This window comes from Channa argus, chromosome 13 (assembly GCF_033026475.1).
Source record: "Channa argus isolate prfri chromosome 13, Channa argus male v1.0, whole genome shotgun sequence".
Classification (NCBI taxonomy): domain Eukaryota; kingdom Metazoa; phylum Chordata; class Actinopteri; order Anabantiformes; family Channidae; genus Channa; species Channa argus.
Window position 1 is genome coordinate 27,588,722 of NC_090209.1, and position 16,105 is coordinate 27,604,826.

The following is a 16,105-nucleotide window of genomic DNA, read 5'->3' on the forward strand; positions in this document are numbered from 1 at the left end:
AAAATTACATGGCATGGATAAGCCTGAATTCAGCAGCCAGTCACAGGCTAGCCTGATTTGGGTTCAGAGCACTGCTCTGATTGGTCGATTTGCTACTGTTTGAATGAACCGAGGACAAACTTTTCAAACCTGTTGATCTTTTCAGAATTTTGTTCCTAACAATTTTGTTATGTCCTCTGTCTTAATCAGCTTATGTTTTCTGCAGAAGACTGAAAACTCAACATGCTCAGAATGTTTTCAGTTCAGGTGGCTGTAGCTCATTTAGTAGAGCAGTCGTCCGTGAACCACAGTGTCAGTGGTTCGACTCCCGGTCCTCCCGGCTACATGTCGAAGTGTCCCTGGGCAAGACACAGAACCCCCAAGTTGTCCCTAGTGTCGACTGCAGTTTTAAGTCGCTTTGAATAAAAGCGACTTTTAGTAATTGACTTTTTGTAATTGTAATTTTACTCACCTGTAATCAAGATTAATGATTTACTGTCCTTTGACTTCCAGTTCCTTTACCAGCAGTAAAATATATTTTATTACTGTGCATTTGGATCTAGTTAAACAAGTTTCATATACATATAACTAGTAATAACTATTTTAGGTAGTGTAGTCTGGTGTTTCCTAAACTCAGCATGAGACCCCTCCAGAGGCTTAGTCTATAAATCTTTTCTTATCAGACATTTAAGGAAAGAAAAACACAGTTGTGATTTAACTCGACCTGTCTGTACTCTCCTGTACATGTACTTAACAGTAGGGTTATTATGTTACTATTAATGACGATTGACCTAAATGAACTAAAAGTAATACACAACAGACGTCATCACTCATTATATTTTTAAAATGAAAATAAGTTTTTAGTAGATCAGATTTGATTATTGTCTTTTATATATATATATATATATATATATATATATATATATATATATATATATATATATATATATATATATATATATTAAAAAAAAAGAATTACTGCAAGTGCTGCGTGGTGTGACGTCCATGACTGTGCGCTGGGTGTCTTCGTCAGGACGCACCGCAGGAGCGGAGCGGCAACATGGCTGCTGATTACTGGGAGCCACAAAGATCCGACACTCTGTCAGACTGAACCTATCTTAAAATAAAACCGGACAGACCGAGACAAAACCTCCCGGTGAGTAACCCACTGTCGACCGTCATGTGTAAGCGGGAAATCGTGCATTAAAGACTAACACTCGCCACTTCTGACATTACCCTGCTCCGCCTCCGCATCTATTTATTACCGACTGCAGCAAATAGTCGGAATCAGTCCTCATACACCACTACTACTACTGAAACATGCAGTAACTAAAAACTAGAGCGTAAACAATACAACAGATAAAGCACATAGACAGTAGCACAAACAGTCAAAACATAGAGCGTACCACAGAACACAGCCATTAGCACAGAACATAAGCAGTATCATAGAAAAACACAAAACATAGACAGCTCCACAGTGACACAGAACAGACAATACCAAATTGACAGAAAGCACCTGTAAGTGATGACTCGCCGTTTAAATGTGAAACGTAAAGCAGGAGTTCAGTAAATTTGAATTTGGCCATTTTGTATTAAAATTCTATCTTCCGTTTGTTTTTCTGTCGAGATGCAGTCGGAAAAAAGAAATGAAAAGAGACATTTCTACTAAAATCAATGACTGTTTAAACAGATCCAGAGAACTGGAAAACGTTTTTATTAATTACAGATAAACGGAGACTTGTGGATTAAAGCACATGATCTAACCACACAGGAAACCAGTCTGAGGAAGAAAAATCTAGTTTAACATAGATATAATAAATTATAAACTTGTCTTCAAGTCATTTTTGTTCAAATGTTGCTGGTTCTTCCTTACCTGAGTCACAGGTGCAGGGGCCTGATCTTAGAAGCTTTTTCCTGAATACTGCTGCAGTTAGTCTCTCATAACGTAGACTTTCTCTGTCTCCTGTTGCTGAAACTGACTCCATGTTTCCTTTCCTCCATCATATGCACCCAGGTATTAGAAACTTGCAATGTAGTCTTTACTTTGTTACCCAGGTTCAGTCTTTACTGATGTTACGGCTTTTGTGATCATTAGTGTAAAGATGGAAACAGGTCTCCGATCAGTGGGTATATTCCTTCATAATGATTGAGATACATTCAAAAAAGTTAAGCCTTACAAAAACAAAACAAGAGACAAAATATTATGTCTCCTGTTCAGCATTAGTTCACCTGCAGTTGACTCAAGAAAAGAGATATCAGTATCTACTGACAGTAAGACAGATAATGAAAATAAGTTTTACCACTGTAAAGGGTCTTACCACTGTAAGACCCCGTTTTAAAAATTTTAAGATGTGTATATTTTGGGGTGGCATTTAATGCTTTGGATAAATCGACATAAATATAAAATGTGATGGACCCATGTTCCCCCTCAAACTTTGACTTGCTGTCTTTACCTGTCCAGGTGGGGTCTTCAGGCTGGCTGCCCTGCCCCCCCCAGCACCACGCCCCCCCCTAGCCCCCCGGCCGCCCCTCATGGAGCGCATGAGGAAGATCAAACGGCAGCTGTCCCTCACCCTGGGGAGGGGGGGGAGCAGGGGAGGGGACAGGACGCTGAGTGACACCATCAACCACGAAGTGACATCACACAGTGACTCAGGTGAGATCAGCAGGTACATCACAGTCTAAACGACCAATCGAATCACTGAACCATTAATAAATCACCTGAACCTAAACTGAGTGGACAGATGGTGCAAAATTGGTTGGGTAATATCATGGTTCTGGGATAACCGTTTTGGATTGAGTTCATTTTCGGTAAAGCAGGAGGGAAGTTTTCCCTAATTTCAACTTTCATTTCATTCATTTGGCAGAAAGGATAAAACCTGTTTCGACATGAGACTTCTGCAGTGTCTTGAACTTAAACACGTTCTTATTGTCAAGCACTTCTTGTCTAATCCTAATTAAAACAAAATGTTTTTCTCCCATCCATTTATTACCTTAACTGCTTATTCTGTTTGGGGTTGTGGGGGCTGGCGCTTATCCCAGCTCTCATTGGGAGGGAAGTTGGGGTCCAGCCTTGACAGGTCTCCAGTCTATCTCAGGAAATTTAGAGTCACCAATTAATACATGTGTTTGGACTGTTGGAGGAAACCTACACATGGGGAGAACATGCATTTTCTACACAGAAAGGCTTCAGCCATGGATTGAATCTGGGGACATTCTAGCTGTGAGGTGGCAGCACTAATCACTCCACCACTACGCTTTCACATTTTTGGCATAATTGTATAGAAGTTACATTAATTACATTAAACCCATCCACATAAAGTACAGCATTACCCAATAAGACACTGTAAAGGGCAATACATACGACTAATCACCGTCAGCGCGTCTTAAAGCAGTATTTACTCTCTGATTTAAAACATCGCAGCCACTGCACTTTTTCTACTACTACTTCTCCTACCACTATTTTCTGTTTTGAGATGATGCCTTTTTCTTTACTTTTATAGCAGTTGCAATCGTAGTGGATAAAGAGAAACTTATCGAGATTGTGAAAAACCCACAACTGTATGCCTGGTTTATAAAAACAGCTTATCTGTTACTCAAGTGAGTAGTCAGATAAATTAACACACACATACAGTAATTCAGCACAACAATCACTCCATGCTGAGATATTTTAAGCTATCTTGACTTTTATCCCTGTCAGTCCCACAAAAATTGATACATTGCTTCTATCCCCGCTACTGTATACAATGGACACACTAACACTTAACCACTACATGCCCACAGAAAAGCACATACACTGCACAAGTACACAAATAATTTTGTTGGAACTGCCACACACACTGCACCTGGGCGTGCCTTCCTTACACCATTCTTGCGTTATCCAAATTTTTTTCTTTCCTTGTATGTTATTTGTCATTTTCATATTGTAACTGTTTGAACATGTCCTTGAGACCAAGAGATGACAAACCAAATCTTAACCCTAATATGTGTTAGCATACTTGGCCAATAAATATCATTCAGATATCTCACAACACATTTCTTACTATTCTTTTTAATTGAAATAAAATGTAAAAAAAAAAAAAAAGATGCACATTTACACATGCGTAGATTACAGATCCATTTTACACATATCTACACATATCAATTTTGTAATGAGAATTCGTTATTTCAGTCCTTGAATTTGGCAACCATTAGTCTCCTGTACCTTGTCCTCTGATGTCTCCTTTACCCAGAATCACGTGAAGCCTGGTCGTATTGGGGCTATAAAATTAATATATTGCTGCCAAAATTGGTCAAATATGTTCTTTTGGACATTTAAGCAATAAGTAATTTTTTTTTTCATTTTGAATATTTCTAGAATTGTATCGTGCCAATCATCCACAGTTGGAGGTGTGGGGTTCATCCATTGGCTTGTAATGCACTTTTTAATTGCCACCAATAGGACCTGCAAAAGCTTTGTATCACTCTTCTGTTTCGATAAATAAATAAAACATGACCTAGATACAGGGTTTCAAAGTTAAAGGGTACTACTGTTTCAAATATTGTCTTCAATGGTTTATAGACATCAGGCCAGAAGGTCTTAAGTGATTGGCCTCTTTTGTCCCACACAGTCTCAACAAATTGAAGGTGTGGCTTTATATTTATCCTGATAAGGAGTTTTATAGTATCTTATATTTTTCCAACGATGTTCCCTTCAGTCCACTGAATCGGTAGAAGACCTCTCATTCCAGATTTCCTGTCTAATTATCATTCCTGCATCTTTGTCCAATTTTTCTTTTCTTTCAGTTGAAATTATTTTATTTGGTGCTGAGTTAAAAGTTGACTTAAAAAAAGTTAAAGAAATCTGATTCTACTGCTGTAAGATCAGTCATATTGCAGTTTTCTTTAGTGTTTCACTTGTAGGTACCCAAAGATATCGTTCTTTTCTAAGTTGTTCCTGTTTTTCAGTGGTTGAAAACTCTGGAATGTGCTTTTGTGGACGAATGAGCGATAAGTTGTGAAGCCAGGTTTTATCCATGATTCAAACTTCTTTTCTCCTTTGTTAGGGGTAAATTCTCGCATGCATGCCATCTAAAAGATTTCAGCATGTTGGGATTCTGCTTAATTTAAATATTTTGTGCCATATTTTCAGGGTGCAGTTAGTGATTTCATATTTCCTCCAAATGGGCTGCAAGGCCAGTAGCTTTTAGTATGGTCTCTAAAGGGAGAGTAGTGTGTAGTTCAGATTCTATTTCTTTGCATATGGATTTATAATCCTGATTGCACCATTGTATTAACGGCGATATCTGTGAGGCATAAAAATAGTTTTTTCGAACATGGGAGAGACACTTTTCCTTTTTTCTTTACTTAACTGCAACATGTTAAATTTAATTCTGCCATATAAAAGGGGAAATCCACTTATTCCTATCCTTAAAGTGATCCTCCTTCACTTTCAGCTGGTAGATTCCTAAAAACATATAGGAAACAAGGGTGAACGTTGATGTTTAACATTCAATGTCTGTTTTTTTTTGTTTTTTTTTTGTTAAGCAAAGCAGTCCATAATTTGAAGCAAATAATTTTGATAGGTCTTTTGTTAAGTTTATTCCTAGAAACTTATTTAGTAGGTTTTACAAATTAGTAAGTGAGTTCACTGGCTCCTGTAAGTAGACATAATTTGTGAATAGTGCCACTTTGTGTTCTGATCCTAACAATCTAATTGCTTTTATTTTATTTTATTAAATCACTCTGCTGTATTAGCTGGTCCAGTGATTCAACAAATAAAGCAAACAGGAGTGATGAAATTAGGCAGGTGGTTTTGTTCCCCTTTCTAGAACGATGGAATTAGATTAATTAGATTCATCTTGATTTGAGCTGTAGGTTTATTGTAAGTTTTGAATTATTGCAATACATTTGTCCTCAAAGCCAAATGTATGTAATACTTTATTTAAAAAAAATCCATCTGACTGAGTCGAAGGCTTTTTCTGCATATAGTTCTGTACTTTAAGCATCTCTGCTAATGCCTCCTCCAAAAGCTGCAGCCTGTCCTCCTGGCCTCTAATCCTTGTTTCGGCCTTCTCTAATCTTAAGTTAGCCTTTGCTATGTCACTTTTAATATCTTCTATTTGTTTTTTGTCATGCCTAAAATTTCGAATTTCCTTTAGAATCAGGTCAGTTCGTCAATTTGTCCTCACACAAACAGAAAAGCCCTCCCAGTGGAGGTCAGAAGAACAAACATGAATAGAGGTAACAGACTAGACAAACAATGGAATCTGTACTTAATTGAGAGGGTTAGGGTTATGATTAGAAAGACTAATAACTAAAAATTGTAATAATTAACCAAAATGGTTGTAAGGGTGGACAGACAATGAAAAAGAAAATGCAAAACTGAGCGCTGGAACAGTTTAACAGGCTGGTGGTAGATGGTAACAACTAAACCAAAGACTTAACAAAGACTGATTGACAGGTGAAAACAAAATACAGAACAAAATGTCTAACACAGAAGCCAACTAACTTGAACAAACAGAAAATCTACTTAATGTCTGGACAGAAACAAAACCACAAAACTAAACTCATGCTTAAACATAGACAGATAAACAAAGACAAACAAATTCCAAAACTCACATTGGAACAGAGATAAATAAAGTGGGGCAAAGGAAGAACCTAACATCAGGCCAACTTAAGAGTCCAAACAAAAGGTGTAATGTCTCGAAGCGGAGTGTCTGTATGTGTGTGAACAGAGTATTGTATTTTTATTATTATACTCACCAATGCCCTTATTGTATAGTTGAATTGTATAGTGTATTTTATATTTTTATATTTATGTGATCTAGATCTTAGGCTCCACTGTTAGAACTACCTGTAAGCACAATGGATCCGAGAGAAATGCAATTTCAGTACCCTGTATGTATGTACTGTACATGTGGAAGAACTGACAATAAAGCTTGACTTGACTTGACTTGACAAAACAGACGAACAGGTGAGGGACTGTGGGGGTAAATGGGTTTAAATAAAAGGGGAAAAGGTAAAACTAATAAAAACTAAACAAGGTGAGTAAAGAAACCAAAAAGATTAATGGGAAAGGGGGCTAAGGTGCTAAAAAATAAAGGCCAGGAAGTAAAGAGAGAAATAAAAAATACAAAAAGGACAGGATCGTGAAAGAGAGGGGATATTATAACATGGATTAAGGTCTTTAATCAAACACTGAAACCCTGCATCCTCCACGACAGCATTTGGTTGAATATCTCTCCCTAAACACCCCAAATGGATATGGATTATGGATTATGGTTATGTATTTTGCCCTGTCTGCATGGAAAGGCTACTTTTAATGCGGCAAGTGGGAGGGAAATGCTTTCTACCTGTGTCTCTCACCTTTGTTGTGTCAACAGACACACTGTGTTGATTTCTTTTAAACGGCTCACCATATGGCTCCCCACCCCACAAAGCAGACAACCGACTGGACCTCATTCTCACTTGGAACTGCACCATGGCAACATCTCGGTCACTTCTCTCTATTTATTGAATCACTTCTTTTTTAGCTCATTATCTATCTCTCTAGGTCTTCTCATATTACTCCTTAACTTTTGATTTTTCACCTCAGCCTTAGGTCTCCCAAGCTGTTTTTTTCCTTGCACTGTGCTCAGGAGTGCTGAGAAGAAGCCCTTTCAGACATGCACCGGAATTCTGACATTATACTGACTTTTTTAGGATGGGGGCATGTGTGAATGCAAATGTCCTAATGAGACACTGCCAACATTAACCAGACTTTATTCTTCGAGCCCCCTAGTGCAGTGTCCGTATTATGTTTGTGAGCTGGTGCGCATAGCACACTGCTCTGTCCTGAATCGTCAGGAAGGTTTCAAGCGACCGAATGGGCGTATTGATGATGTTACTTGACTATTGCTGTAGTTGTGCGATTGAACCCTTTTCTATTAGATGCATGGGTCTGATGTGCTGTAAATAAAACAGTTTCCCACAGATTACATTTGATATCAAAGTGTACCTCCCGTGCTCAGTGATCGCACAAGGAAATTGAGCAGATTTTCACACGTGAGGACAGTTCTCACTCAAAAGATCTCCCACATGTGTGAAATGCCACTCCAGACAAGGTCCAAGGCTGAATTCTCCTTAAATTGTGTGAAACATTCTTGTCATTTACAGAATGATCAACTCAACAGCACTTGTGAAAAATTAATGGACAATTTTCTTCTCTTAGCAATTTGTTTTATTGTTGATTTAGACTTTTGTAAGTTGCTATAGATAAAAGCTGCCAAATTACTAAATTTAAGTTGACGTAATGTCATTGTAACACTGAATTTGTAGTGCTTCCATACAGCAGACCAGACTGGATGAGAGCGTCATCACCAGATTTATTGCTGCTTGAGCTTCTTTCCTGAGTAAATTAAAACATTTTTACCCACGCATGGTTCAGACAATTTTAAATAGGCCAAAGGGTACACGTGCTCCAAACCATGACTAGTAAACCACATGGGTCCAATTTTTAACTAACTGGTTAGTATAAACTATCACAGTCAGGGTCATTGTGGCTCAGAAGGTAGAGCAGTCGTCCACCAAACCCAGGGTTGTTGGTTCAATCCACGGCTCCTCCAGTCACATGTCAAAGTGTCCTTGAACAAGACACTTAAACCCAACTGATTCAGGTGAGTGTAACCAGCTGCATAGCAGCTCCCCCATTGGTGTTTGAGTGTATGTGTGAATGAGAAGCAGCATCAGTTTTTCTGACCAAGAGGCAGTTTTTGCTGTGGAAAGAACTGGTTCTAAATTTAGGCACGGGTTCTGAACCAGCCATTGAACTGGCTTGGTAGAAAATGAGTCAACTTTTTTGTTTGTACCTGTCATTTAAAAGAAATTAACAGTAAAAAATGTAAAGAACCGGAGGAAGTTCCTCATAAACTAACTTCTTGTAGCTTATTTATCAGGAGAGTTGAGTCTCCATGCAGATTTAAGCTGATCACTTCCAGTGGAGACTAATCTCCTTCTGATCTGATTGGTCAATGTCATCTCTGATTTTTGATTTGTTGTTGTCAATCAGCTACATTGAATTATTGTTGTTTTTATAAACCTCACCCTCACTCCTCTGCCCACAGAGGTGTCCCTTCGTTCTTCTACTGGTTTGAAGGTTCGAGGTTCTTCTTCTTCTGTTCAGTCTCTGCTTCAGTCATATGGAAACAGGAAACCTCGAGGCCTCGGACGCAGCCTGAGCTCCTACCTGAACCACAACAGACTTGGTACTAGTGCTGAAATCATATATTACACATTTTGTACTTTATGAACCATGACTATCTAGTACTAGTAATGCAGATATATCCTAAAAATACTGCACTACCTGCAGTACCTAGATACTAAAGGTTTGGTATAGTGTAGAACCAGAGGAATTTTCTCAGGAATTTTAAGAACCTGTTCCCAGGCCTTGTGAGGAAGTAGCAACTAACTGACCCAGTTTTTAGGTCAATGGAGGAAGTCAGACCCAAGAAGACGTAGTCACAGTGTTTTTAATTCAGCTCAAACATATATATATATATATATTACAAATTCACAAAAAATAATCTCAAGGCACATTTTTAGAGAAAAAAAATTAAATCCCTTCGAACAGCACTAAGGCAATGGTGGAGAGAACTTCTTTAAGAGAAGAAATGTCCAACAGAACTAGAATCAGGGTGGGCGGCCATCTGCCTTGACCAGTTGGGGACAGTGGAGAGAGAAAAGACAAGAAGCCACAATAAAAGACTTGGCAGGTTAATAGGACCAGTAGCTGCACACTGGAGAACACACAGCTCCAAACCCGGAACATCTGCAGAAAGGAACGGAGAAAATAAGACAGAGGGGGAGAAGGACAACTACGGAAGAAAATATACAGTGGTGGCATATAAAATGTATAGAGAGAAATAGGAGGAGAGGGGAGGAGCTCAGTGCATCAGGGGGGTCCCCCAGCAATCTGAGTCTATAGTAGCATAACTAAGAGTTGGTTCAGAGTCTTTGAGCAGCTTTATACAATTTATCAAAAAGGAAGGTTTTAACCATAATCTAAAGTAGAGGGAGCATCTGCCTCCTGAATCTGGATTGGGAGGTGGTTTCATTGGAGAAGAGATTGATAGTTACAGGTGTAGATATTGAAAGTGTCATTCTCTGCCACGTGAGTTTGTCACTCTTACAGGGATTGCTCATCTTTTGTCCCACGGGATGACGTGATGACAAAATATGGTCTGTAGGTGGCACTCAACTTACACATAGAGTTACAGCACAATCATAGTCCCTACCCTAATGTAATGCACCGTACCAGTTTTACTGTATTTGTACACAAACAGGGTAATGGAGTAAACGATATATCCAGTATTAATCAAGAGGTGTGAGAACAGCGAACTTCTCCTGAACATAACGTTTCAAGGAACCTTAATATATGTTGTACTTAATCTGACTTTATCAAGTGATAAAATGTATTTGTGCATGATGCCGGGTTTTAGTACAGTGGGTGGAATCAGAGTTACAGGTAATTCTATATTTGTTTTTGTGTTTTTCCCCCCACCTTAAAGGACCAAGGAGATTTCTTACCTGTGTCCGTTTTCAGAGACACACTTTGACCAGTGGAAAGTGTCTTTTAGATGTTAATGACAGCAAACATTCAGCCTGATTACGTGCGATTTGTTTCCCTGAAAAAGAGCAGAGACAGACTTTGACTCATTAAACTATATCAAGTACACGTAAACAGCAAAAATAACTCATTTATCTACATTTATATTTAGGATGTGTTAATTTATCACAAAGTTACTTTGTATGTATCTATGTAGTCTGTGACACAACAAAGGAGCAGGGCCGAAAATTTGATCGCAAGGTAGAATAATAGTAGAAACAGAGGTTTGGGGGTTTCTTTCATATTTAAATTGGGGGGCCTGGTGGCTCAGTGGTAGAGCATTAGGTTGGGATGCAAAAGACAGCAGGTTCGAATCCCTCCCCATCAGGTGTGGCCCTACGCACCCACCAACCCTGGTGCTGGTCCCATGTCCCATCAGGAAGGGCATCCGGGGTAAAAAACACATACCAAATCAATGTGCGGAACATGTTCTGCTGTGACGACCCCTGAAGGGACAAGCCGAAAGCCACTAATCTTTGATCTTCATTCACATCTCTCAGGTGTAAGACCCTCTCCATGGGTTCCCACCTTCCCCCTACCCACCACCTTTGTAGAAAGGTTTGATTGGGGAAATGTGCCATAAAACAAAGCAGAAACCCTGACACACCACTGCAGAGCTTATGATCCACACAGAATAGTGGAAACTTCATTATGTACTTCACCGAACAGGATTTTTAAAGTTATTAAATCTGTGTTCATGTCTATATAACTTAGAAAAGGCTCTGGACATTGATACATGAAATCCCAGCTGATAGATTGATGGAGGAAACACTGCAGTGACAAAATAAGCAAGAAAAGACGCTGCAGATTCATAAACTGCACCAATTGCGAATTTTTACATACAGGCCACTTAGTGTTAGTTTCAGTTTTATTTAAATGTGGTCAAACTTTGATGTATAAACAAGCAGAGATCCCTCCATGGTAATAATGTCTCTTTTCTGCCTCTACCCTTTTACAAGAAGTTGATTGTTTTTTTAACGGCTGATCTAACCAATCAACACACCGTTATACAGTCATTCAGCACATTCCCCTGTCAATGAACGTAAAATCTAAATAGTCTGATAATAATGAGCTCATTGACTGCAGTGGGAGGTGGTTGTTGTAGTTTAGCCAACAGCTGACACAAACTTTTATCTTTTTAAAATCAATGACATTTTAAAATACTATGAACACAAGCCAGTGCCAGAAACTGGTCATTCCTTCTCTGGCAGAGAGAGCCACATAAAACTTAACACAGACCAATACCGTGTGATATATCTCTGAAATTTGAAAAACTGATATACTCAACCTTAGTGCATGTTCGGGTCAGACCTGCAGTTTTAGAGGCCGACGGGAACTGTGATAACTTCAATAGAAAAGACAGATGCTTTTAAATTAATTCTAATATTAAACTATAAGAAAAAATTACATAAATATATATTTTTTTATAAATCAGTTGTCGTTATATTCCTTACAGAATGCAACCAGTTGGGTACCGCAGACATACCACACACAAAAAACATGACTCTTTCAATGGCTACATCCGTAAAGGCTTTGCCTTCCATTCTACTTTTGGAAACTTTAGGAACCTCAAGTAGGTTTTTGTGTTTTTCCTTCTGATGAATTTGGTACAGTTAGATGAGTGAAGTACACCCACAAACATATGAGTATACATGTGAGTACATGTACACACTGATAGGGGCTGTAAAACAATAATGAATCTATGATTAGGACTAGATTGGACTCGTCAATTGTGTTAATAAATCTTTAGAATAACAATGTGTAACAACTGTGTACTTTCAGAGATTGTGCCTGAGGATGTGAGGATGAGTTCGGATGGAGAAAGTGATCTTGCTTCCTCTTCAGATGATGTTCAGAGCCCAGTTCGAGTGCGACTGAGGAACAAGAAGATCTCCACTGAGGTATACACAGAGATTATAAATTTAGTTTTACAGCAGTTAATTTAGCTGAATGAAGAATAGAGCTTGCGTCAGGTGTTTCAGATGTTTAGACCTCTGCTGAATTACAGTCAGCTGTAGGATTATTTAAAGGTTGTACTTATTTCTGTGTTGATCAGCAGAGCTGGAAAATTTCAGTCTTTTCTCAATTCATCCACAGTATTGATCTGTGAGCCAAGTTTAAATCCCACCCCTCACCTACACACAGCCAAACAAACTACAAAAATTGTAAACAAGACTGCATTGCTGCAGAATTTATTCCATACCATACTTCCCTTCATCATTCCAACCCCTCTCCCTCAGTGCTTTCCTCCTTCTCCTACTGAATTTGTATTGCTATGCCATTTTGGATGTTGCTTGAATATTATCTTGTAATATTAGTAAAAGTAAAAGTAAAAAGGGAAACTGAGTTGTTACACTGTTGCAAAAGAACATGTTTCCTGGAAGCGATTTATATTCCTTGAGGCCTTTGATGATTTCTTTTCTCAGCTGCTAGGTTAGGGCTACCAGGGCAGGTCATATCTACACTGGGCTGTGGTTTACCAGCTGTAGAAATTCTGTAAAATGCTCCAAAACATGTGTTTTAATTGAAATACAGCAGTTTCCTGGTACAAAGGGGAGGTCTGAGCAGCTGGTCCATTAATCACAGGTTTGCTAACTAACCCCCAACTTCTCCTGTGCACATGTTGACGTGTTCTAAGATACTGGGCCCTTAACTGTTCCTGATGGTAAGATCAGTGCTGTGCATTGACCCCCTTCGCTTAAAAAAATAACATGAATAAATGGAAGAAACATGAGGAAGTTCCACATAAATTCACTTCTTATAGATTACTTATCAGGAGAGTTCAGTCTTTTTCCACTTCTAATCTGATCACTTCCAGTGGAGACTTTAAATCCTGACACAGGGTGGTTTTTAATACAGAGTACACTGCTGGGTAACTTGTTTTCCATTTCATACACTGAAACTGATTCGCTATCTCCACTCACTAACCCTAAACCTTACCCAGACATCATCAATTCTCTTGTTTTTGGACATTGTGCATTCACTTTGAAATAGTTTACATTTTAAATCCCTTTAAGCTTCAATATTGAAGATTGTACCTAGAACATTATCTGCTTATCAGCAGTTCTGCAGTGGCTGTGTGCAATATGTCCAAATTCACAAGCTGGCAAACTAAACTGAAACTACTGTCATGCTATAATCTTGTAAGTTGGCATTCCCCTCATACTCCAGAGTTCTTCTGTGTGACCAGCCAGCCTGGCATATGTATTGTATGGCGTGACTGATAGATCGTGTAGCCCTCCAAAAGTGAACTATCACATAATGTTCACATAAAGTTCACATAATGTCACGAAAAGACGGTGACTGAATTGAATATGCCATGACATGAAATTCACATCTAGGGAAAATGCTGGAATTAATTGGATAAACAGACACTTATTGATTCTAAATCTAAATGGGAGCCTAACACCTGAAATAATATCAAAATGTAATGAAGTTGCATAGCACTAGTCCTAGGACAACACTGACAGGAGCTTTCGTTCTGGCTAGCAGTCCCTGCCAGGACCGCTGGTTGGTGAGAAAGGCATTGTCATGTAATGTATTCTGGAATACCTGACTACCCCAGTACAAACAGTTTCTGCCTCCAAGAAATCCTCAATTAAACTAGAGCAACTGATGAGCTTCACTGATCACTCTGTTGGGTAGAAATATTGTCTAATGCACAGCTGCAGTCCTTCCTAATATGTTATCCTTCCTTCAGACCAGCTACAGATCCATTTTGGTTCCTTCTGACAGTCCCGTTCATGCTAGTGATCTGGTTCCTTCTGAAAATCTGGTTCCTGCTGACATCTCTGGCGCTAGAACCTACATTTCTCCCGATGTCAAATTATATTATCTATTCTTTTGTCTTGTAGAAACAAATCAAAAACAAATTTATTTTTATATGATTTGGTCTCTTTTGTGATTGGGTCCTAACATTTACAGAGTTTTGTAACATTTTGCATCATGTAAGCACCTCTCAGATGTCTAAATTAAACACTTCATATCTGCAGGCTCAGAGCAAATAAGATCAAATAGGTTAAAGTTGATTTTAATGAAAACAGGATGACCTGAATTGGATTCCTTTTTGTGTTTCAGGACATTAATAAACGTCTCTCATTACCGGCCGACATCCGTCTCCCTGAAAATTACCTGGAGAAGTTTAACATAATTGGTCCAGCTTTGTTTGAGCAGCCAATTAGCAGGCGGCTGCGCAGAGTGTCTCTGGTATATCTACCTGCTTCCACTGTGTTTCAAGTACATTTCTAATGTTCGTTGGTGGTTTTATTAACCTTCTTTCTCTCTGTGTCTGCAGTCAGAGATTGGTTTTGGGAAACTGGAAACATACATCAAACTGGATAAACTGGGAGAGGTGAGGACACACTTTATTGTACCTGACTGATTAACTAAGTCATCGAACAGTGAGTCTAAATGTGTTTCCAAACCTGCCTTGTTTAGTCAGGTTAAATCAAAAAAGTTTATTTTCTCCCTTTGTGTGGTTCATTTTACGCAGATCTGAACAATGCAATGTTGGCCAAAACAACTATACCAAGGTCCTTTACTGGATGTGGTCTCAATCCAGATTGTCTTCATGAAAAAGCTAATTGTAGATGTTCCATATGAGTTTTCCATTCAAAGAAATACAGTAGTCAACATTTGAAGTGGATCAAAACCTTTCATCAAAGTTTTACTAAAACCAAAATACAATGCTTTTTTTCACAATTCATGCATAACATATAAGTCTGTTATTAGTCAATGTTGTCATTAATTTAATTCCATCCTTCATGCTTTTGATGGTCTCTGGACATGATTTTTTTTGTTATTAGGTAGCATCTGACCTTTTACAGGTGATGGTAATTGGGAGATGGTCTTCATTTAATGCTCTGAAATCTTAACTTGAGGTCAGAAAGCATTGTAAATTCCACATTTAGTGAGATTGCAGGATTCTGACCTCAACAGGGCCAATGGGATGCTGCAAGGAGGCATGACTCAGTGACCAGCTTTAGGGTCCCTTTTTCCAAAGCACACAAACTGTCACGTCTACATTGGGCAACAGGACACTGAATGAGTGGGGTACAGTGCTCTTCACAGAGTTTCTGTGTGAACTTCCTGGACAGGCATAGGAGAGTATGGCATCACCCTGGGGAGAGAAGTTCGCCACAAAATGTTGTACAGCATGACATTTTTGGCAGATCATTGGTCATGGTCTGGGGAGGCAGCTCCATACGTGGAAGGATAGAGCTTGTAATCATTGAAAATGGCAGCCTGATAGGCCAAAGTTATAAGGATGAAATCCTGAAACCAGTTGTACAATCATATGCTGGTGCAATACGGCCATAATTCATGCATATGTATGACATCGCCTGCTCACATTGAGCAAAGCTGTTGATGAAGCTGAATTCTTGGAGGAGGAGGGCATCTCATACATGGAGTGGCCAGCCTGGTGACCACATTGTACATATTTGGGAGAAGCTACAGTCAAGATTGTAAGCACATCAGGTCCCTCCAAGAACCTGTGGTATT

The 16,105-nt window shown here is 38.9% G+C and overlaps 2 protein-coding genes across 5 annotated transcripts in view; both read left to right on the plus strand.

Annotated features, from left to right (window-relative positions):
- abt1 (activator of basal transcription 1) overlaps window positions 1-800 on the plus strand; it is a 5,142-nt gene extending 4,342 nt beyond the window's left edge. The window contains exon 5 of the mRNA XM_067528313.1: window positions 1-800. This exon is cut by the window's left edge and continues 233 nt beyond it. The gene's annotated coding sequence lies outside the window, so the exon portion shown is untranslated.
- A 177-nt stretch (window positions 801-977) lies between these two features.
- The window catches only part of cdk16 (cyclin dependent kinase 16), a 28,370-nt gene continuing 13,242 nt past the window's right edge, over window positions 978-16,105 (plus strand). For 3 of the 4 annotated variants that reach the window (XM_067527557.1, XM_067527559.1, XM_067527558.1), the window contains exons 1-6: window positions 978-1,135; window positions 2,441-2,635; window positions 9,063-9,203; window positions 12,386-12,504; window positions 14,681-14,809; window positions 14,898-14,954. In XM_067527557.1, coding sequence (XP_067383658.1) covers window positions 2,512-2,635; window positions 9,063-9,203; window positions 12,386-12,504; window positions 14,681-14,809; window positions 14,898-14,954 — 570 coding nt within the window. In that variant the 5' untranslated portion in view covers window positions 978-1,135; window positions 2,441-2,511. The remainder of the gene's footprint in view (window positions 1,136-2,440; window positions 2,636-9,062; window positions 9,204-12,385; window positions 12,505-14,680; window positions 14,810-14,897; window positions 14,955-16,105) is intronic. The other variant, XM_067527560.1, reaches the window with a different exon arrangement.